Source organism: Puma concolor, chromosome E2, assembly GCF_028749965.1.
Source record: "Puma concolor isolate L17-30 chromosome E2, mPumCon1.1.hap2, whole genome shotgun sequence".
Classification (NCBI taxonomy): domain Eukaryota; kingdom Metazoa; phylum Chordata; class Mammalia; order Carnivora; family Felidae; genus Puma; species Puma concolor.
In genome coordinates this window covers 30,691,254-30,712,991 of record NC_141681.1, presented here as the reverse complement: position 1 = coordinate 30,712,991, position 21,738 = coordinate 30,691,254, and the positions used below count along the sequence as shown (strand labels likewise).

The 21,738-nt window shown below is 56.5% G+C and overlaps 2 protein-coding genes across 2 annotated transcripts; one reads left to right on the top strand and one right to left on the bottom strand.

The window, feature by feature from the left end:
- Positions 1–4,374: 4,374 nt before the first annotated feature.
- On the bottom strand, positions 4,375–7,843 carry IRX3 (iroquois homeobox 3). The gene is made up of 4 exons (XM_086689413.1): positions 6,874–7,843; positions 5,568–6,687; positions 5,319–5,385; positions 4,375–4,841 (listed from the first exon to the last, which is right to left on the bottom strand). Exons 1-4 carry the CDS (start codon positions 7,138–7,140, stop codon positions 4,787–4,789), a joined length of 1,509 nt encoding a protein of 502 aa, XP_086545539.1. The 5' UTR covers positions 7,141–7,843; the 3' UTR covers positions 4,375–4,786.
- On the top strand, positions 7,139–13,725 carry LOC147573457 (uncharacterized). The gene is made up of 5 exons (XM_086688634.1): positions 7,139–7,342; positions 8,303–8,454; positions 9,414–9,468; positions 9,920–10,771; positions 11,242–13,725. The coding sequence occupies exons 1-5, from the start codon at positions 7,139–7,141 to the stop codon at positions 11,722–11,724; spliced, it is 1,746 nt and encodes a 581-aa protein (XP_086544760.1). The 3' UTR covers positions 11,725–13,725.
- The last annotated feature ends 8,013 nt before the right edge of the window (positions 13,726–21,738 follow it).

Genomic DNA, 21,738 nt, shown 5'->3' with positions numbered 1-21,738 from the left:
GGCCCCACCTCCAGAGGCTCAGGGAGTTGAAACCCACTTTTCTTTTTCTCAGGCTGGCAAAGTTTCCTGTTGATGCTTTCTCATCCCCATTGCCCCCTTCCGGGGCCAAAAGTTTTTCAAGAGCAGACAAGCGGCCCCACTTAGCCTCCTTCTTTAACGTGTCTCTCCACAGAGCTGTGGTTTCTGGGAGAAAACACCTGCTGTAGTTGCCCTCAGACACCTCTCCCCTCCCTCGGGTTCTAGGTTTCTCAACGGCGGCGTTGTTGACATCTTGGGCCCCATCACTCTCTGTTGACGGGGCTGGCCTGTGCCTTGTGGGACAGTATCCTTGGTGTGAGCGGCATCCCTGGTCTCCACCCAAGAGATGCCAATAGCACCCGTATCCAGGCATGACAATTGGAAAATGTCTCCACACGTTGCCTTATGTCCTGGGAGCGTGGGGACCACCCAGTGGAGAACCACTGCTCTATCTTAGGACCTCTTCCCCATCTTGCCCTGGGTACTCACCCCTTCTGCCATCAGGGAGAGATGCCGCGGGGCGGGGGGGGGGAGGTGGTTCCCCATGCAAACAATCAGGATGGTCTTTGGAGGGGCTGGAGCCTCCATTCTGAGGGAAGCAGGTGCATTAAAGCTAGGCTGGCCACGCAGAGACGGAGACTTTCAATGTGGTCACGTTGGCTGGCTGGATCGGAAGACAGTGGCAAATCAGGATCTGGAGACAGTAGCTGGAGAGGTTATGGGCCCCCTCCATTTACGCCTCGTACTAGAGACCTTTGGCTTGGAACAAATTCGTCTAATCCGATCCCCTCTATGTTGCAGACGGTGAAGTTGGAGGCCCGAGTCGGGATGGCACTTTCCTCCACTCGAGTCGGAGTTATCTCTGGCCACAGACACAATTGGTACACACCTGCCATTGTCCTTTGTCATTTGGTAGAGGCAGAGGGTACGTGCAACCGGGAGTTACAGGACGCAGAGAACATTTCTCGAAGGATACAAATAATGAGGCCCCATGCTGGAGTTCCTGATGGAAAGTCCCAACAAATCAGGGAAGGCGTCTGGCATCCAATTTCTATCCAAGCCTTTGATCCCTGCTGCCGAACCTTCCACAACTCAGGCCTGAGACAGGGGACCCTCCAGGTGGCCTGGAGACCACCAGCCCTCTCCTCAGACAGGTGAGCGGCCGAAGCACCCTTTCCCCTCCGGGAAGCCTCTGCTGCACTCACTTTTCCATATTGCCCTCTGCCTGGACCCGGCTTCCTCCTCCCTGTATTCCGGTGAAAATAAATTCAATCGGAAGCCGCGAATGGGCCATCACTTAGGGAGATAATTTTATTCTCCTCTGGCTCGCTGGCCCGGTGATGCACCCCCACCTCTGGCTGCATGCAGATAATGAGGGACGTGGTGACATACACTCCTTCCTCTGACCTAATTGATGATCCCCACACACCTTGGCGTGCTTTGCATAACCAGCCACGACAGCCGGCACCCCTTCCAGGCGGAGTGATTGACATATTTTATTTCTAATTGAAGCTTAATCAGGACCCAGGGTAAGATTCCCATGTATTCTCGCTCTCTTCTCTCTCTGGCTTCCTTCTCTCTCTGTGTGTGTGTCTCTCTTCTCTCTGGGAGCCCTGCCCTTCCGGCTCCTTTCCCTTTTTAAAATTTGAGGGCCACACAATAAAGGAGGGATGGAGGCAGTGTCTGGGGTCCCTGGAAAGGGGGAGAGGGAGGGGACGAGGGGACGGTTCAGGGAGGAGGACCCGGAACCAGCTCCCTGGTGAAGGTGGAGGGGAGCGGCCTCCTCTCCCCTTTTTTAGGTTTCTTTGTTTGGACGGCGTTACCTTTTGGGGGTCACTTTGGGGCCATTTGAAGGGCCTGTGTGTTCCGTGCGACCGAGAGGCTACAAATACACGGGAGTGGCCACTCCCCACTCCCAAGTTTTCTCGGCTCTCCTCAGCACGTCCACACACTGCCCCTTCAGGGGGGCGGGACTGGTCTCATCCAAGGACCATTATCCCTGGAATGAGCTGGGCTGAGGAGGTGAGCACAGGCCGTGGGGTTTTCACGGCAGAGCCACCGAGGACGGGGTGGGGGGGGGGTCCGACCTCCGCAAGCTCGGCTTGGCCTCTCCACACCCCTCTCCTTGTGACCAGATGCATTTTCTCCTCCCTGGGCTGACGTTCCGTGTGGAAAGGCTGCCGGACTTCTGCCGTCATCCCTCTCCCCGATCACCCCTGCCTGGGGAGTTTCCTTTCTCCCTGGGTTGAGCTGGGTCCTGAGATGCCTGGAGGCAGACGCCTCACGGTTACGGCTGATGGGAGCGGGTGAGCTGAATACCGTCCAGAGTCGAAGAGAGGGGACTGAGATTCTAGAACAGAACATTAGTGATACCGAAGCTATGTTACCCTCACTACCACATGCCAGGCCTGGACAGCCTCTGTCTCTCGTGGACACATCCACCTGGCGGGGTAGGCATGATTATTCCCATTGCACAGATGAGGAAATACAGCACAGCGAAGTTAATTATCTGCTCAGAGATTCATGGGACGTAGACTGGGGAACTAGGTCTATGCGACAGAGAAGCTTGTGAGGCCATAGCTGACAGGCTGTCGGGCGTGCTGTCCCCCGAAAGACACTCATGCTGATTAGCGGAGGCCTCTGCCTGCCTCCAAGGCCCTGGCCTCTGAGGTTCAAGGCCCACCCAGGCAGTTGAAGCCTGTTCCATGGGGCCAGGGCCTGAGCTGAACCATAGCCTGTATCTAAGTCCTGGGAAGGAGTCTGGACCTGTAAACACCATTAATAAAGAGCTGGGAGAGGAGGGAGCCGGAGAAACATCTCCCACCTCTGGGGAAGGGGCCGGAGGGGGAGTCCCAGCCTCAGAATGTCTTTGCCCAGATGTCAGCCTCTGCTTCACCAGGCCTCTGTGAAAGGCCACGGGCTAACACACTGGCCACCAACAGACCCACTGGCCCCTGGAGGGCCCACCATACCCCACCTATCCAGCCTCAGTGGGGTTTCCCGGGGGGTGCCCGCTGGCAGCTGTCCCCACTCCCCCCCAGCCTGGATGGGTCCCCATGTGGACCAGGCTCCTGTGGAACGTGGAGCTGTACAATACATACAATTCTGTGCTTTGTTCTGTGGCTTCAGGCGTTCGAGCCCTGCCCAAACCTCCCAGGGGAGCCACGAGACTGTCACAGGCTCCACACGGGACGAAACTTACTAACCACAAAATTTACTAAATTGACTAACCAAAGAGGAGGAAAATTAAAAAAAAAAAAAAAAGGTACCCTCCATTTCGTGCCCAAGGCGGCACTTGTCCAGTGCTCCCTACAACTTGTTCAAATCAAAGTTGGGCAAGGCTGTCGGACTGAAAGAGAAAACAAGAGGGCGAGGACGGGGCGGCCGGCGGGCGGCCAGGCCAGGCCTGGCTGGAGAGGCCACGGAGGCAGGCGCTGAGTGGCCCTTTTGTCCTGTAGAGGGAGCTCCAGCCCCAAATTTCCCGGCTCCCTCCCCCCACCCCCGGCCCGCCCACCCCCTGACAGGCCCCAAGCCGAAATCCTGCCTGGATAGGTACAGAGGCCCCAACACCCCCCGCACCCCCCACCAGCACCCTAGAAAGCTATCCTTCCAGGGCACTTGGGGGGAAAACCCGCTGGGGTGCCAAGATGCACAGAGGCCACCGGGACTCAGGTCCCCCCACTCTCAATTCAGGCTGGGCACGTCACTAAGAGGAAATGCTGTGCATCCCCGGGTCGCTGTTCCTCCATACGCAACCCCTATTCACCGCCACCCCACACCCTCGCATCTGTAAGGAGGAGTCTGGGGGTGCAGTGAGGTTGGAAAGGGCTTGAACTGAACTTGCACATGCCCTGACATAAGATTCAGAGAACCTCAATTGTGCCTATCTAAGAATGGGGGCGCGGGACTGATGAGAACCCCCCAACCTAACCTTTCTGCATCCAGACCCTTCTCTGGGTCTTTCTGCCATGCCATCCGAGCAGGCCCCAAACCCCAGGGTTGATCCAGTGGACCGACCGGGTGGGCCCAACTCCCCAGGCTCCTCGGAGGGCATCTTCTCCGGTTTCCCCCCAGCTGTCTCCTCTGCCCTTTCCCTGGGGCACCCCACCTACTTCTCCAACTGCCTCACCTCCAGCGGTGCCCCCAGCCCCGCCACCTCTGTGTCTCCTTGGCTTCTGCACTCTTGTGATCACAGGGTCCTGGGTCCTGACTGTCGTTCTTTTCCCACTGATTCCGGCGACTCTTCAAACATGGGGAGCGGGGGGGCAGCGGACAAAACAAAACAAAACAAAACAAACAAAACAAAAACCAAATAGATCCGTCCGTGGGGGTGGGGGGGGCGGGCAGACAGGCAGGTTATAGTCAAAGTGGCAACAGCTCATTTATTTAGCCAAAAATAGATACTTTCTTGTACAATTTGGTTCACACATATGTACATTTTTCTGTATATACAAAAAAAAAAAAAAAAAAACTCAGACACTCTTATTCTCACGGCAACTCCACCTCCCAAAATCAACCGAACAACATCAACCAGAAAAACCCTCACAAACTCAGCTAATGTGGGGTACAGAAGCCACTTGGGGAGGACTGAGGGAACTTGGTTTATTTCTTTTTTTTTTCTTTTTTTCTTTTTGCTTAGTTTTGTTTCTTAGGTATTCATACACGGACATGCTTACAAGTCATAACTATACAGAGAGTTTTGTTTTTGTTTTTGTTTTTGTTTTTTTTTACAATTATTACAACGATTGAAAATTTTTAAAAATAAGTACTAGGAGGAGGAGAGAGCCGATAAGACCAAAGCGGCATCCAGATGGTTCTGGGGCCTGGAAGAGAGAAGCAGTGGTAGCAAAGGAAGTGACAGTTCGGGGCACCGACGCTGCCTAGGATTTGGGACACCCAACCTGGGACTGAGGCCGGGGGACTGGGAGGTGTCTCAGTGTCAGATGATGTCCAGCTGTAGATGTTGGGCTTCCGGTTTAACTATAGAAGGTTGGGAAGGAGTAGGGACCCGAGGTCCCGGCTCGAAGGCCGCCAGGTGGGCTTCCCAGAGCCGCCGCTGGCCCGGCGGGGGCCCGGGTTCCTACCGCGCGCGCCGTACCCCGGGCCGCGGCCCGGGTGCCGGGCTGGGATTGCCCGAGGCCTCTCTGGGCCCGCGGGCGCTACGGAGGAGTGTGTGTCTGGTCCCCCTTCTAAAGCACGTCCCGGCTGCATTCCCCGGGGGCAAAAGCCTCCAGTGCTCCGCGTCCGTTCCTCCCCCACTTGCTTGTCCCACCGTCCGCCCCTACCGCGGGGTCTCTTACCGCCTGGGCACGGGCTGGAAAGCCGTCTTGAGTAACTTTTTCTCCACTTCCAAGGCACTACAGCGATCTAAGGCAAGCGGGGAAGAAAAAGGAGGGCCTTTAGAGAGCTCCACGCCGGCACTCAGGGCCGCGGGAGGCGGGCGCGGGGTGGAAAGCGCCCCGCGCCCCCCGGGGTCCTGCCATCTCCGTCCGCCCCGGCGCGACCCCCAGAACCCACCCCCTTCCTCCGCTGCGGCGCTCAGTAGTCACCTGTTCCGCCCTCGGGCTCCGCCGGCCGAGCGAAGGCGGCAGCGGCGGCGGCCGGGTGGCCCGCGGCTCCGGGAAGTCCCAGCAGGTGTGGAGGGGCCGAGCCCAGCAGGGAGAGCGGGTGCGGGCGTGGGCCCGGCGTAGGGCCTGGGAACGGCCGGTTGGTCCAAGCGGGGAACTTGCCCAGCGGCGCCGAGACGAGTCTGTGAGCCGCGGCGGCTGCCGCGGCCGGAGAGAGCTGCAGGGCTGGGGGCGCGACGGCTGCCCCCGGGGGAGAACCTCCCGCGCCCGGAGGCGAGCGGCGCGGGTTGTCCGGGCTTGTGGCCGTCTCGGCCAGGGACCAGATCTTGGGCTTCTGCAGGGCTGAGGCGGGCGGTGGTGCAGGAGCGCAGGGGTCCAGGCCTGCAGGAGGCGAGGGCGGAGACGGCAGAACCGCGGCCACCGGCGGTGGCGCCGGGGCCAGACTCAACACGGGCAGTGGACGCTCCTCCAAGCCCTCCGAGCTGTCGTCCGAGTCGCTATTCTTGGAGTCTGAAATGGGTCTCAGGCCGAGGTCGCCGTCCCTGTGTGCCGCCCCAGACAAGGCCAGCTCAGGCCCCGCGGTCGCACCGTCTAAGTTCTCCAAATCGATCTCCTCGTCCTCGTCGTCGTCCGCCAGGCCCTCGCCCCCCGTGTCCTCCTCCTCCCCCACGAGCTCCTCCTCCTCCAGCTCCAGCTCGCGCTTGCTGTCTTCTTCGTCCTCCTCCTCGTCTTCCTCCTCGCGCTCGCTCCCGTAAGCGTTGCCCTCCTCGTCGGTGCGGCTGCGGGGCGCCCAAGTCATCTTGTTCTCCTTCTTGAGGCGCCGGCGCGCGTTGGCGAACCAGGTGGACACCTGGGTGAGGGTCATCTTGGTGATGATGGCCAGCATGATCTTCTCGCCCTTGGTGGGGTAGGGGTTCTTGCGGTGCTCGTTCAGCCAGGCCTTGAGCGTGCTGGTGCTCTCCCGGGTGGCGTTCTTGGGACGGGACGGGTCCCCGAACTGGTACTGGCCATACGGGTAGAAGGCGGGGTGCGGGTGCGGAAACGCGGCGGCCGCGGCCGGATGCTGCACCCCGGGGCTGTCTTTCAGCTCGTACTGCGCGCCCTGTACGCACACGGAGAAGGAAGGGACACGCGCGGAGGGAGCGCGGGTGAGCCCTAGCCGCCCTGGCCGTCGCCGCCTCCACCCTCCCGGCCTGGGCCCCGCTAGTCTACTCCCGCGCGCTCCACCTCGTCCCGCGCCCCAGCTCCAACCCTCCCCCCGCCCCACTCCGGCTCCCTGGGCGCTTACCAGCTGCGGGAAGATGGGCAGCTCGGCGGCGTAGGGCAGAAAGGCACCGTAGCCTTGGGCGGCGGCGGCAGCCGCTGCCGCCGCGGCATAGGGCGCCCCGTACACGGAGGAGAGCACGTTGGACAGGGACCCCGAGGCGGCCAGCTCCGAGGCTCCGGCTCCTGGGCCGCCCCGGGCTCCAGCGCTGCCGCCGCCGCCGGCGGCCCCCGGGCGCTCGGGTGGGTAGAGCGGGCGGATGTACTGGTATCCGAGCTGGGGGAAGGACATGGTGGCCCGCGGGGCACGGACGGAGAGGGGGCCCGGCCCCCTGGGCCGCCCAGCTCAGCGCCGCCCGCGGGCTCCTGCGCGCATCGGGGGCTGGGCCGGGCTGGGGCCGCGCTGCCTCCCGCGCTGCGCAGCGCTCCGCGTTCGCCTATTGATCTGCTCCGCGGCGGCGGCGGCGGCGGCGGCGGCGGCGGCGAGGAGCCAGGTCAGGTCCGAACAGATTGGCGGAGATTCCCGGGGCTCCGGGCTCTGATTGACATTTCTACGGGCCCGCAAGCCCCTCCTCTCTGCGCCGCGCTCCCTCCTCTCGGCAGTCCGAGCCGCCTCTGCCCGCGCCTCGCTCCTCACTGCCCTCCTCTCCCCGAGCAGTGTCGCGCCTCGCTTCCTTCACCCTCCTCTAGTTTGTACTCCCCCTCCTCGCCCTTCCTCTCCCCTCCCTCTCAGCGCTCCTCTTCCCCCTAGGATCGCTTCCGCTCCTTCGGGCTCCTTCACTCTCCCGGACGATCGGAAACTCTTTTCTCTCTCCTATCCCGTTCTCTCTATTCCTTTTGCTCCTCTCCCTTTTCTGCTCCCTTCACTCTTTCTTCACCCCTGTTTTTATCTCACTCTCTCTACTCCCACGACACTCCCCCCCCACCCCCACCCCCAGCCCTGGCTTCGGCGCCCTGGGCTCAGGCGGCCTAAAGTTGGGGACACTTAGGGTGCTGTGCGGGGGGTGTGAGTCCGTGGATCTGTGTCTAAGTCTGTGTGTCCGTCCCCGCCCTCACCTCCTCCCTTGCCCTTCCCCAAATCTCGGGTCTGACGTCGCGCCCTCTTATTCGACTTTTCCTCGCGTCTCCTTCCCGAGTCGCCAATCGCCTGGGCGCCTTCCAGGCGGGGCCGCCCACCCCGGAGGATACGGCGCGCTGGGCGGGGCGGGGCGGGGCGGGGACGCGAGCCCGGGCGCTGGGAGTCCTTGCCCGCCCCCTCCGGCCTGCGCGGGGAGGGGGAGCGGGAGGCGCTGGGGACGCGGGTTAGGACGGGGTCAGCTCGCCCCTCCCCGCCGCCCGCCCTCGGTACCTCTCCCCCCGCCCCAGCGCGGGGCCTGGGTCGGGACCAGATCCTGGTCCAGGGCAGGCGCTGGGGCTTTCCTCGGCCCGGACCCTTTTTCGGCTCGCACCTCTAGACCCCAGGCACTGTCCGCGGCGTAGGAAAAAAGCTAGAAGAATTCGCGAGGGGTGAAGGGGTGCGCCCCGGTCGAATCTTCAAAGGCCATCTCATTGTCCAGGGGAGCGAAACAGACCCCTACCCGGCCACTTTAACGCCTCCTGTGTCCGGGTGCGAATCTTTTATTAGAAATGGCGGGCTCTGCCTTTGCAGGGACTGAAGTGTGGACACCCGGCCCCCCCCTCCCGCCCCGGGGATCCTGGGGAGCCACGACTGGGAAGTGGAGCCTGCCGGTGCCCTAAGCGGGTGTGCGATGGTGGAGGAGCAGAGAGCCGGTGGCTGAGGCTCCAGGAACTTTCCCAGAGCGCTCCGAGAAGTTTGTATATTGGAATTTTCGGTCTGTAGACATCCTTCCTTTCACTACCCCTTCCCCTGCTCCCCGGTCACCGTGCCAACACGTTTTCTTTCCGTAAGGATCCTATCACCGTCTCGGGTGGGGATGGGAGGCAAGACTTTTGGTCCCACAGTGGAATATTTCCTAAATCAAACCTGAAATCCCAGTATCCGAACGCCCACCTTCACGGATTAGGGCGTGCAGCCGACAGCGGGATTGAAATTCCCGGAATCCTAGAGGCTCTGGGCTAAAAGCTTTAGGCCGCGGCTGCGACTGACGCGCAGGCCAGACCTGCAGCGGTAGCGCTCCGGGGACAACACGGAGGCGGCGACTCTGTCTTGGAGTGGCCAGTTCGGGCTTCGAGGCGGAAACTGGCCGCCGCGCGCTGATGGAGAGGGCAATTGAATCCGAATTCCATCAGAGTGAGGGGCCCGGGCTATCTTTGGTCCAAGCAGCTTTGGGCATTCCAGTTGAGGAATGAACTCCCAGTTTTGACCTCGCCCATCACTCCCCCCCCACCCCACCCCCTCCACCCCCCCCCCCCCCCCGCCTTCTTTCCACGGGGCTTGGCACCCGGCGGCGGCTCCAGAGAAAAATGGGGTGGAAGACAAGGGAAAGTTTGGGGGCGGCCAGGTTTGGGGTTCAAGTGGGGAAACTGACTTGTGTGGCCTTTTCAAATTCCTCAAATCCGGTCGAGCTCTTTCCCATATCCTCTCCCCACCTGCTTCTCTTCCAGATACCGGGCGTTGGCCTTAGCTGGAGTCTCCCCAGAGGAGGAGATATCAGGGGAAGCTCTGGCTTTGAAATGTTTCCTCGGAGCCTGATTTCGTTTGCAGTTAAACCTCGAAGCCAAATGGCATAGGGAGTCATGGGGCTCACCTTCTCGCGGAAGATTTCAGGGGTGACAAAATTGAGGGTAACATTATTTCCCGGACTGTTTCCTAGGTGTCAGACCTCGAGCCTCGACGGCCCTGAACCCTAGAGTTTGTGCAAAGTGGTGGCGCCAGACCAGAGCGAGCCAAGAGCTAGGTTCTGAGGTGGGGACTCTGGGGCTGCGCTGTAAATGCCCGGATGAAACGCTCGCTATTTAACTCAGCTCTTCCAGAAGGATAAGAGAAAAACCATGAGCCCCGGAGACGCTTCTTCCGCATTAACCAACTATTGACCTGGCAGCGTGGAGGCCAGGAAAGGCACAAGGTTGTTCTCAGTGACCCAACCACGAAGGTCTAAGGGCGCTCATAGCCCCGAAGTCACCCCCCTCCAAACCCATACGCGTACTCAAGAAGGCGCCCAGGTCCTGGGCGGAAGCGGCCTCTTCGCTACCCTAGTGTCCAGCAGAGATCAGCCCCGCCCTGGCCCCGGCGATCCGCGCTTCACGTCGGGACTCAGCGTCGTAGGCGGCCGAGCCCCGACGTGGCACTGGCTCCCCAACTCGACGGGGCCAACGGAACCCGGCTCCGGACTGAACTCTGGGGTTCGAGGACAGCCGAACCATTTCCAGAGCTTTTTAATCCAAGGGATGAGGTCAAAGTGATACACTCGCACAGGGAGGAAAAGCAGGTGCACGGGAAGCTGATTTGGGAAAGGCACGCGCGCACAAACGTGCCGCACACAAAAGCGTCTCCGTCTTTTCGCCTTCTTCCAACGTTCCCGGCGCACAAAGCGCTTCGGAGTCTTGCTGTAGGCGCTCTCTCTACGCGGCCCAGAGTGTGGCAGTGCACGGAGAGGGTGTCCCTAGCACACGTTTGGTGCACGCAGCAGCGTTCGCTGGACTCGCACCCGGGGCCGCGCGGCCCGACGTATGCCCAGGGGCCGCGCGGCCCGCCAGGCTCAAGGGCAGCGCCGCGCACTGAAAGCGAGCACCTAGCCACCAGGCCCACTTCCCGCCCCCTCCTCGCCCAGCCCCACGGTGCGCGCGCGTCCCCGTCGAGGGGCGCCGCTGCCGCCCTAGGTCTCCCCGCCGAGGCCCATCTTCAGTCCTTCTCTCCCAGAACCGAAATCCCCGGGCTGCAGTGCGGCCGGCGATCCCTCCGCTTCCTGCAGACGCCGCGGCGCACGCTCCCACCGCTCCCTCCCCCCGCGCTCGGGTTACAGGTTAATGAAATGCTCGTTTTCCTCAGTCATTTGTTTTGTTTTCCTGCAAAGTTCTGATAAGTAGCTAACCAACGAAGCTTGTAATTACAATCTTACAGAAACCGGGCCGATCTGTATATAAATCTCACCATCCAATTACAAGATGTAATAATTTTGCACTCAAGCTGGTAATGAGGTCTAATACTCGTGCATGTGATAATCCCCTCTGGATGCTGGCTTGATCAGATGTTGGCTTTGTAATTAGACGGGCAGAAAATCATTATTTCATGTTCAAATAGAAAATGAGGTTGGTGGGAAGTTAATTTCTCTCCGCTCTGTGAAGCGTAGACAAGAATTTAATGATTTAATTACAGTTGTAAGCCCTTTCCATGAGACTTAAATTGAGCTGAGAATATTTTTTTCTTCTCTCTCTCTCTCTCTCTCTCTGTTTCTCTCTCTCTCTCCCCCGCATTCTCTCTCTCCGCTATTAGCAGCCCTGCAGACACCCGGAGTGCGTGGCCTGGCGTCCTCACCGGGAGGGATTTGCATCAGGCCAGAATCCGGACCCCGGGCATCCCAGGAGGCGCGGGCCGGCGGCCTCCAGAGCCGCCCCGGAACGGGCTGCCGCTCCCCACCAGCCGCCAGGGCCTCGGAGCCGGTCCCTGCGTCCCGAGAAGCGTCGGGGAAACTTTGGGAGAAACTTTGCCAACTTTGCTCTCGGCGAGGGAGAGGCCGCCCGGCCGGCCGCGGCGGCTGCGGGCCGCGACGCGCAGAGTGGGCCCCAAGTCAGGCCTGGGCACCCCGGAGCCTGCAGGGCAGCCCAAGGAGGGGTGCGAGGCCGGCTGGCGGCCCCTGGCACCCCGCTGCGCCCCCGCGCGTCCCCCACCTGGCCCTCGGCCCCCGTCTCCGAGCTGCCCGCGACTCGCAGAGCCCAGGATGGCCGGGATCGAAAACCTGGCCTTCAGCGCAAGTGATCTGATTTTTCTTTACCTCTCCACGATCATCCTTTTTCCACCTGACTTGAGCAGTTTCTCTGCCTCCCTCTCCTTTGTTTTCCTCTCCCCGTCTGTGTCTGTCTGTCCCACTTTCTGGGTATTCGATTTCTAACTCATTCATTTCCATTCTTTCCTCCGCGCGCTCCCCATTTCGTTGTTTTATCCGCTCCTCTGGACCACTTCGCAGTTACTTTTCTCAGTTTTGCTCCTTGCCCCTTCCCTTATTTTGTCTGTTTTTATCCCTGTCTGCCTCTGTGACTGCCCCTCGCCCTCACCCTCATTTCTCCATCCACCTTTCTTTCTTTCGTTCATCCTAATCTATTTCCTTCTCCGATTCCTTGGTCTGCGTCTCAGGCTCTGCTGCGCTTGTATTTTCTCTCTTCTCCTCTTCCTCCCCGGGACGTGTCCCCTCCCCCCCCCCCCCCCCCCCCCGTGGATCTGCCTTCCCTGCGGCGCCCCCTCCTCATCCATCTTGGGAGATGAATATGTCGCCTTATTGGATGCCGAGGCCGGAGCCGGGTGATGGGGCTCGGCCAGCCTAGTGCATTTTCTTCATGCATATTGAGGAGATGGTAATGAGCGCGTTTGCATTGTTGCATGGAAATACTCCGTTTCCGGCCGCAATTCGGGGCCGGCGAGGGTGGCGCGGGCCCAAGAGAGCCCGCAGCGGGCGCCCGGCCTGGTGGCCGCAGCTGGCCCTCAACGGGATGGCGGGTGCTCGGCCCCGGGGAGGAAGTGACCTCTCGGAGAGCTCGGCCCGGCCGCCTCCTCGGGCTTCTCCACAAAGGCCGGCCGCGCTCCCCTCATTAAAGCCTCGTTACGGGAACCCCCGCCTCGCTCGCGAAGGTTCCCTCGCGCCCCCGACCCGTGGGACTCTGCCCCCCCCCCCCCCCCCCCCCCCGTGCTTCGAGGCCTGTGATGGAGCGCCACCAGGAAATTAGCGCCTGACAACGTCGTCGTCTAGTGGCAATGAATTGTTTGAAATGAGTGACACGTCGCGGGATCAAACACAGCCTCATTGTGTCCCAGGCTCCACTCACTCCTTAATCTGGAAGGGTGCAGCGGCTTCGCTGGGCCAGGGAAGGTTGCCACAGGCCCCTGGCTTGTCCCTGCCGGGCTCCGGCCTGGGCTCAGCCTGACAGAGCCGACCTGGAGGACCCAGTCATTCTAGAGGGGGCATGTCTCTCTCTGAGAAGGTCCCCAGAGCTCAGGAGACAGGACCGGGCCTGCCTCTCAAAGAGGTGAAGGTGTATGAAAGTCAGGACTTGCAGGGAGCAAATTCCCAGTCGAGCTCAGAGGGAACCGACTGCTGGAACAGTCAGAAAGGCCTGGATGCCCAGCTCCAGATGCAGCGGAGCGGGGAACCTCTGGGTGTTGGACAGTTTGCCCTCATCCGCCGGCCCCTCCCAACTCGAAACTGGGAAAGCTGAGAAAACATCAGGATCTGGGCTTGTCTGGAGTCAGCGGTGTTGAGTTTCCCAAACTTCAAGCCCTCCGCCACCACCTCTGCTATTGTTTAACATTTTTCCTTAAGTTGACTCATTTTAAATACTTAAATACATGTTTTGGGAAAGAAAACCTGATACAGCTACTGCAAATTGAAAAGTGGGTCTTACTCACCATAAAGGGAAATGGGAAGAGATAAAAAACAACTAAAACCAAGTGATCTAAAACATTTGAGCCACGGTGCTTGCTTGGGAATCACTTCGAGAGGGTGCGTGCGTGTGTGCGTGTGTGTGTGTATTGATTAGCAAGTATTGGAATTATTAAATACTGGATCTTTTTCAGAAGAGATGGGAGAATTGAAAAGGGGATCCTTCTTATTACTCAACAATATTAATTCTCTGCCTCTAAGAGAAATCATACTGAGGACCCCAAAGGCCGCAGGGCCGTAGGGTTTAGTTAATATCATTCTCTGTTGAAGAGTATGTAAAAAAAAAATTAGGATTGAATAAAAACGTGTTGCCTTATTATAATTTACCCAATAATTGTGTCAATAATGAGTGTTAAACAGTATCACACGTAAAGTCTACAAAGGAGAGACTATCCAGGGTGGCCCTGAATGGTCGTGCAGGTTGCTCACTGAACAAAGGCACCCGGCTGAGGGGCGAAGAGGGTCCTGAATTCCAGTCTTTCTGTGCTCATCAAGCTGGTGCCTTGGCTTGGGGCTGCACTGGAAAAGAAGTGCCTTTCTCTAATTTGTACAAAGCTGAGGTATGACCTAGCCCTTATCTTAGTGATGGGGAAACTGAGGCTTAGAGAACTTGCCCAAGTCCCGACTGGAACCCCATCGGATATTCTTAACTATGATTTGGGAAGGTGGTGCTGGGAGCTTGGGAGGGAGGTATTTGAAGACTAGCCCCCGGTTTGAAGGAAGCGAAAGGGCAGCCAGGCTGTAGGGTTTTCCCTTCACCTTGATCCTTACAGTTCATGTAAATATTTGGAGAGGACCTGGGCAAAACTACGACTGAGGTCAAGGATGCTTTATCCCTACTTGGGAATGGAGAGAAGGTGTCTGCTTTGCGTAGGCCTAACTGTAGGTGTTTGAACCTGTTCCTTGCCTCTTTTTGGTTCAGTCTTCCCCGTATGAGTCTACGGACCAGAGTTCCATTTTGCTCCCGCCCACACTGGAAATTTCCGATTCCTAAAGACACTCCGAGGAGCTGCGTTCCCCAGAGGGTGGGAATCAAGGGTTACCTCCGGTCACAGGCAGCCTTTTGGTGGCGGTGGCAGGGGCGGGGAGGTGGGCCTCTGCTGAGCTTTTGAAAAATTGAATTGATTGCCCACACTTGCTAGTGAGATAATGTTATTAAAAAAATCCAGGCCTCAGTTCGTTTGAAAAACTCGAAGGCTAGGAAACACAAGACTCTCCTTTGTGAGCCCCGTCACCCAGGGTTCATGGCTGCTACCCGTTTACCAAGCATTCCGGTTTGCTCCGGTCTCCAGCTAGCCCACTTCTGTGAATTGCCAGTAGGCAGCTGAGCGTCCTTACTGCTTTGCATTCTCAGTTGCAAGGCGGAGACACCTCTGCGGGTACACATCACTCCTCCAAAGGGAAGAGCGTGGCACAAGGCGTGCCCTGGGCAGGAGTTTTTCCTTTTTTTCTGTGCCACCCTCCTGGCTAGCTAGGCACCCTCTTTTCTGTGGTGGGATAAGACTGAGGGCAGGTTCCTCGGAGGTATGGGAATGGATAGCTCTGAGAGGCCATCCAGGAGCCCGAGCTGGGCTTCTTCTAGAGCTTCTGGGAAGAGAATAGAAAGACTGGTCCCAAGCAACCATTGGTAGGAAGCCTCCTTAGCATCAGCCCTTTCTTGATTCCCAGGCACCATCTTAAAAATGTCAAACCAGAAAGTTTCTTTCTTCTTTGCTCCCTCCCTCCATTTCTCTTTGCAGCCAATATTTCTTGAGTGCCTTCTGTGCGCTAGAAATGGTGTTAGGTGCAGAATGATGAGATAGCTGTTCACACGGAGCTTCCGTTTTAGGGGGGGGCAATCAGAGAGCAAACAGGAAAGCAAGTAGGACAAGTTAAGATAGAAGCAAGTACCATAAACAACACAGTGATACCGGGTGTGCCCGGTTGAATAGTGTCTTCCCCAAATTCGCCTCTTTCCCGGAACCCCAGAGTGGGACCTTATTTGGAAATAAGGCCGCTGCAAACAGAATTCGTTGAATTCTGGAACGATGTATCTGCAAGCCAAGGAATGCCAAACAGTGCTGATTGTCACCAAATGCTAGAAAGACGCCAGAAGGAATTCTCCCCTAGAGCCTTCAGAGAGAGGGCGAATAGCCCTGCCACATTTCAGACATCTAGGTTTTAGAACCATGGGGGGATACCTTTCTGTTGTTTCTAAGCCATATAACTTTGTGCAGCAGCCCTATGCAATGAACTCTAGCAACGGTCCCCGAAAGTATAGTCTTTCCCAGGAAGCGAAAGTGATATTCCTAGGATAGTCGAAGTGCTATGATGGGGGTAGGAGAGCTGGTCCTTTATTTATTTATTTTTTTAACGTTTATTTATTTTTGAGACAGAGAGAGACACAGCATGAACGGGGGAGGGGCAGAGAGAGAGGGAGACACAGAATCCGAAGCAGGCTCCAGGCTCTGAGCCATCAGCCCAGAGCCCGACGCGGGGCTCGAACTCGCGGACCGCGAGATCGTGACCTGAGCTGAAGTCGGACGCTTAACCGACTGAGCCACCCGGGCGCCCCTGAGCTGGTCCTTTGGAAAGCATAATCACAAATCTGTGGGGAGGTGATGTTGTGGCGGAGACGAGGCTACGATAGAAAGGTCCGGGGCAACTGTATTTTCAAGCGGCTCTATCCAATATGGTAGCCACTAGCCACATGTGGTTATGGAACACTTGGAATGCAGCTGGTGCAGGCTGAGATCTGCTGAAAGCATACGGTGCCGGCATAAAGGACGCAGAGCAGGGTCAGCTCCATCAGCTTTCTTGTCTGCCCTTGGTATTACGGTATCTAAGCCAGGATATTATGGTATATGGCAGAGAGAGACCTCCCTTCCCCAAATCCACAGCTTGCAAAGTGAACCTCAAGTCCCACGTTAGTCCACTTATGGCGCTAGAATTTGGTTCTTCTAAGGCGGAGGTCACAACATGGTGTCCTGAGGATAACGCCCGTAGGCTTTGATCGTGTCGCAAAGTTTTAAAAGTCCAAACAATCCTCGCGTCCCGGGGGGCTGGTAAGCACCCAGGCTGCAAGTGATCATGACATCTGCGGGCCAGGACCCGGGGTGACAGAGGGGCCTCCATCTGGAGAGCACAGTGAACCACACAGCCTGGCTCTTGAGGCTTCTGCCTGAAAGCGAAGGCGGGTTAGTTCGGCTCACCTTCCGTTGGCCCGAGCCGTCTCGTGGCCGAGCTTGAGTTCAAAAGCAAGAGGCTGCATGTGCCTCCGGCAGGGAGAAGTGCTGGGGGATTAGCACCTGTGGGGCTGCCCTTGACCTGTCGGGGGAGCGGACGGATAAAGGCTTCCCCTTCTGTTCTGGAGCAGGCGGTTCCGAGACGCAAGCCTTCAGTGCCTCGGAAGGTCCTAGCAGCATGTAGCTCCCGTAGGGACGGTCAACCAAGAGCGCGCCTTTGCTCTCGGTGGTTTTCCTTCTCCCCCTTTCACTTCCTGGTCCTACCCCTGGGATCATTTCCCATATAGGCCACCTGCATGCAAGCTTTGGCCTCAGGGCCTGATACCAGGAGAAACTAGGCTGAGACACACAGAGAACAGGAGGAGGGAAACACAGTCTCTCGCCATTGCCCATATTTACTAGGGCGACTTATTAGGAGACTTCATATAAAATCCCAACGCTAGGATTTTCTCAGAAAATCAGTTCAGACCCAGATTCTGGCGGCGTCCCACAGGCTGGACTTGAATGGGGGTGGCACCTCCCTTGCAATGGGGACCCAAGTTCTCTGTTGAGCACATTTGCTCTCTGAGGGGGACGGCCGTCACTTTTTCATGCTGCCTGTCTGGGTCCCGCAGGATGTTAGTTAGGGGAGTTAGTCCCGTAGGGACTGTTAGTTGAGCTAGGTAGACATCTATGAGTTCTTGGAAATCTTTTGTATTATAGAAGCATCTTCCTCAATTTTTTTTTTTTTTGTCTTTTCTTAGTTTTCTCTTTCCCCGTTATATTTTATTTATTTATTTATTTATTTATTTATTTAATTTATGTATTTATTTATTTATTATTATTTTTTTAACGTTTATTTATTTTTGAAACACAGAGAGACAGAGCATGAACGGCGGAGGGTCAGAGAGAGGGAGACACAGAATCTGAAACAAGCTCCAGGCTCTGAGCTGACAGCCCAGAGCCCGACGCGGGGCTCGAACTCACCGACCTCGAGATCATGACCTGAGCCGAAGTCGGACGCCCAACCGACTGAGCCACCCAGGCGCCCCTATGTGTTTTTTTAAAGTAGGCTTCATGCCCAGCGTGGCACCCAATGCAGGGCTTGAACTCGCGACCCTGAGATCAAGACCTGAGCCGAGATCCAGGGCCGGCCACTTAACCAACTGAGCCACCCAGGTGCCCCTCTTTGTCTTTTACTGTAACACAACCAGTTCTAAGAAACATGGGTGCTGACAGGGCCAGGAGGGTAGGGGCAGCGTGGGGCAGCTCGTGCCTTGTCGCCACTGCATTCCCGGTGCTTCCCCTGTGCATGGTATATGGCAGGTGCGGGTGCGTCTAGAATGTTTGCTGTGTGAATGACCAGATGAATGACCGTGTCATCCAGCCTCCAGGGTGACCCCCAGTGGTCCCCAGCTCCTGTCCTTGTGGAGAGCCCTCCTTTTGAGCGTGGGCTGGACTTAGCGATTTACTTTTACTGAATAAAATACGGCACAAGTGATGAGATGCCACTTCGGAGGTTAGACTCGGTCACCAAAAGACTGTGGCTCTGTCTTGGGCACTTTCTGTCTCTCTCTCACCCATGACTGGCTCCCATGTTGTGAGGTCACCCAGAGAGCTTATGGGGAGGCCCACGTGGCAAGGAAGGGAGGCCTGCCAGCAACCACGTGGGTGAGCAGGGGAGCAGATTATCGAGTCCCGGCTCTGTCTTCAGGGGACTGTAGTCCTAGCCAACCACTCAATCGCAACCTCGTGAGAAACCCTGGGCCACCATTATCTAGATTCCTGACTCACAAAAACTGTGAAATCATCAGTGTTTATTGTTTGACGTTGGGAGGTGGGCCGGCCATCTGTTTTTGCAAATAAAGTTTTATTGATACAGAGAAATGACCATTAGCGTACGAATTGCCTATGGCTGCTTTCGTGCTCCAACCACAGGGGTCATTGAGTAGTTGCAGTGGAGACCATATGGCCCACAAATCTAAAATATTTACTATCTGGGGGCGCCTGGGTGGCTCAGTCCGTTAAGCGGCTGACTCTTGATTCGGCTCAGGTCATGATCTCATGGTTCATGGATTCAAGCCCAGCGTCAGGCTCTGTGCTGGTGGTGCGGAGCCTGCTTGGGATTCTCTCTGTCTCTCTGTCTCTCTCTCTGCCCCTCCCGTGCTCTCTCTCTCTCTCTCTCTCTCAAAATAAATAAATAAACTTTAAAATATTTACTGTCTGGCCCTTTAAAGAAAAGTTTGCTGATCCCAGTTTTAAGCGGCTATGTTTTAGAATAATTCTTACGTGGCGATAGATAAGTAATATAAGGACTGACACATCTAGAGCAATGGGTCTAACTGGGCTTGAATGTCTTGAGTTTGGGCTTCTGATTTCAGTTCAGCTCAATTTAATAGGTATTAACGGAGCATCTGTGCACCAGGCCTGGTCTCGATGATATTCCAGAACGCCACATTCAGTCCTTTGTCTACCGTCCTCTCAGGCACTTGCCCAGCCCATGGCGCACTGTGGGTACGCCAGATGTTTGACTGTAGATTTCAACCGGCTTTTCGGCACTGGAATTAGCAGCGCGCTCTTTGGAGCACGCTGGAGGACTCTGTAATCCTGAGGAGGTGAGCAGAGCAGGCAGGTATCCAGCTGTTCCGTACATGCATGGTTTGTTGTTTGTTCGAATATGGAAACACTCTTACGGCCTGTTGACCTAGCTCTCCCTGCCTCCATCTGGGAACAGTAATAGTTTCTACTACCTGGCATTTTCACGAAGACAAACTGACACACGGAAAGTGCTAAGAATGATGCCTTGGACCCAGTGAGCACTCAGCAAATGGGAAAAAAAAAATGTTTAAACTCCAAGAGTCAAAAGAATAGGCTCAGAGCGGTCATGACAATGGTAAGATATATATTCAGTTAGCGTTGACTGAGCACAGACGAGGTACCTATGTGGACAGGGCTGGTTTCATGGGCATGTGACCTGTGCACCATGCCCCGTGCTTAGAAGTGCCCCGCACTTGGGGTGCCTGGGTGGCTCAGTCGGTTAAGTGTCTGACTTCAGCGCAGGTCATGATCTCACAGTTCATGAGTTCAAGTCCTTGCATCGGGCTCTGTGCTGATGGCTCGGAGCCTGGAGCCTGCTTCGGATTCTGTGTCTCCCTCTCTCTCTGCCCCTCCCCTGTTATTTCTCTCTGTCTGTCTCTCTCTCTCTCTCTCTCTCTCTCTCAAAAATAAATATTTAAAAAATATTAGGAAAAAAAAAAAAAAAGAAGGGTCCTGCACTTAGTTTCATGCTCTGCTATTGCAATCTTGGAATTCTTAGATAACTTTCAAACAAGGGACCCACCTTCTCATTTTGCACTGAGCCCTGAAGATTGCATAACTGGTCCTGCACACAGAAGTGGACGAGGCATCGGTCCGTCCGTCAGGAGCCCTGCAGGCGTGCGAGGTGGGCACATGGACCCACCGTAATTATATTTCAGAGTTACGCGCATCCTGGGGGAGTGTTGGGCCAACGCGTGCGCTCCCGTGCATCTTGGTTGGTTGGAAACAGCCAAGAAGACCCGCCTGAAGCTGCAATGGCACCACACAGCAAAGGCGAAGGCTGCCCTCCACCACCATGGAAACCCAGGGAGGAAAACCAGCCGGGAAACCGGCTCCCATGAGGCATCCGCTCAGGGAATGGGGCTTGGGTTTATCTTCCGCGAGAGGAATAAGCTCTTGAATTCTGAAATATTTTTGAAACCTTTGGAAAATCCCACTTTAATCACTGATGACAGTTTGACATTTTTCCAGCTGTTTAGAAGCAGCAGACAAGTCAGGTTGCTCGGCAGGGCACAGGCTGGCATGCTGGGATATGTGTGGGCTCTCGCCTCCCTCCCGATCTCTGGCTCCTCATGGCTTTGAGGAAGAAGGAAGGGAAAAAAAAAAAAAATCAACCCAGGCTCTGGCAGCGTTCGCACCATCCTGTGCCATCTGCATTTGGGAGTTTACTCCTGGAAGTAAAATCTTAATTGGGTAACTATTCCTTTCCTCTCCCCAGATCCGTGGACTCACCTCCTTCTCGCCAGCACACGATTCTGTGAGCTTTGGTGTCTTTCCTCATTAAATCTGCCCCCTCGTTGGGAGGACTGTTTCATTGGCTCACTGGCCACCAGTGACAGCCCATTGTCCCTTACGTGAATCTCCCACGTGCACTTGAGACACGGATGTGGATTACAAACCAGGTTACATGGATTATTGGTAAACAAACAAACAAACAAAAAATACGGGCTCAAATCCCTAGCTCTGCCTTTTGCTCTCCGGGGAATCTTGGGGAAGTTTCTTGGCCTCTCGGTGCCTCAGTTTCCCCATCTGTGAAAGGCCGTGGGGAAAAATAAATTACTTAATCCCTGTAAAGTGCTCAGAACACATAATGGAGCGCTTAGGTGTATAATGATGAATTTAACAGATCTTAAAGGCATTCTTCCCATTTATCATGCAGGGATATACTATTAACCTCCGCCATCATATTCCCCTCCATAAAATGTGACACACATGTGACACTACGGGCAGGTGAGGTTTTAAGCCCTTTACAAATCTTCCCCTGCTGAAACCTCAAAACGATATTATGAGGTCAGGACCGCGGTTTCTCCCCTTGTACGGATGAAGCAAAGTGAGGCACAGAGAGGTTAAATAACTTGCCTGAGGTAACACAGCTAGCGAGAAGCACATCCCAGCTTTCCTTAATTTCTGCAGGATGCCCTCTTCCTGTAAAGTGGGCCGAAAAGGGCAAACCGTGCAGGTTTCATGATGCCGCTGTTGCGCTGAAAAGCGAAGAAGGCGGCCGTGGGCGGATGCTGAAGCCGCTCCCAGGAAGGTGTGAGCTGGACCCTGAGCCCTTCTTGCCCTCCGAGCCCACCATTCGTGATCTGGGGCTGGGGGGGGGGCGCAAATGTTGAGCGTGTGCTCCATGTGTGGCCTGCCTCGTGCTGGACACTGGGTGGGGGGGGGGACACAGTGGCATACGAGCTGGCCAACCCCTGCCCTCTCGAGCTTACATTCTCCTGGGAGGATATAAACACGGACACACACAAACAAATTAAAAAAATTTTTTTAATGTTTATTCTTGAGAGAGAGAGAGAGAGAGAGAGACAGAGCGTG

Excerpts from the sequence above, each read along its gene's own strand:
- LOC147573457 (XM_086688634.1), top strand. The coding sequence starts at position 7,139 with ATGGTGGCCCGCGGGGCACGGACGGAGAGGGGGCCCGGCCCCCTGGGC. Across the intron at positions 8,455-9,413 it reads TTAACGCCTCCTGTGTCCGG|ATACCGGGCGTTGGCCTTAG; the intron begins GTGCGAATCTTT and ends CTTCTCTTCCAG. Across the intron at positions 10,772-11,241 it reads CCCCCGCGCTCGGGTTACAG|CAGCCCTGCAGACACCCGGA; the intron begins GTTAATGAAATG and ends CTCCGCTATTAG.
- IRX3 (XM_086689413.1), bottom strand. The coding sequence starts at position 7,140 with ATGTCCTTCCCCCAGCTCGGATACCAGTACATCCGCCCGCTCTACCCA. Across the intron at positions 6,688-6,873 it reads TGCCCATCTTCCCGCAGCTG|GGCGCGCAGTACGAGCTGAA; the intron begins GTAAGCGCCCAG and ends GTGTGCGTACAG. Across the intron at positions 4,842-5,318 it reads TTCCAGCCCGTGCCCAGGCG|GCCCCAGAACCATCTGGATG; the intron begins GTAAGAGACCCC and ends TCTCTCTTCCAG.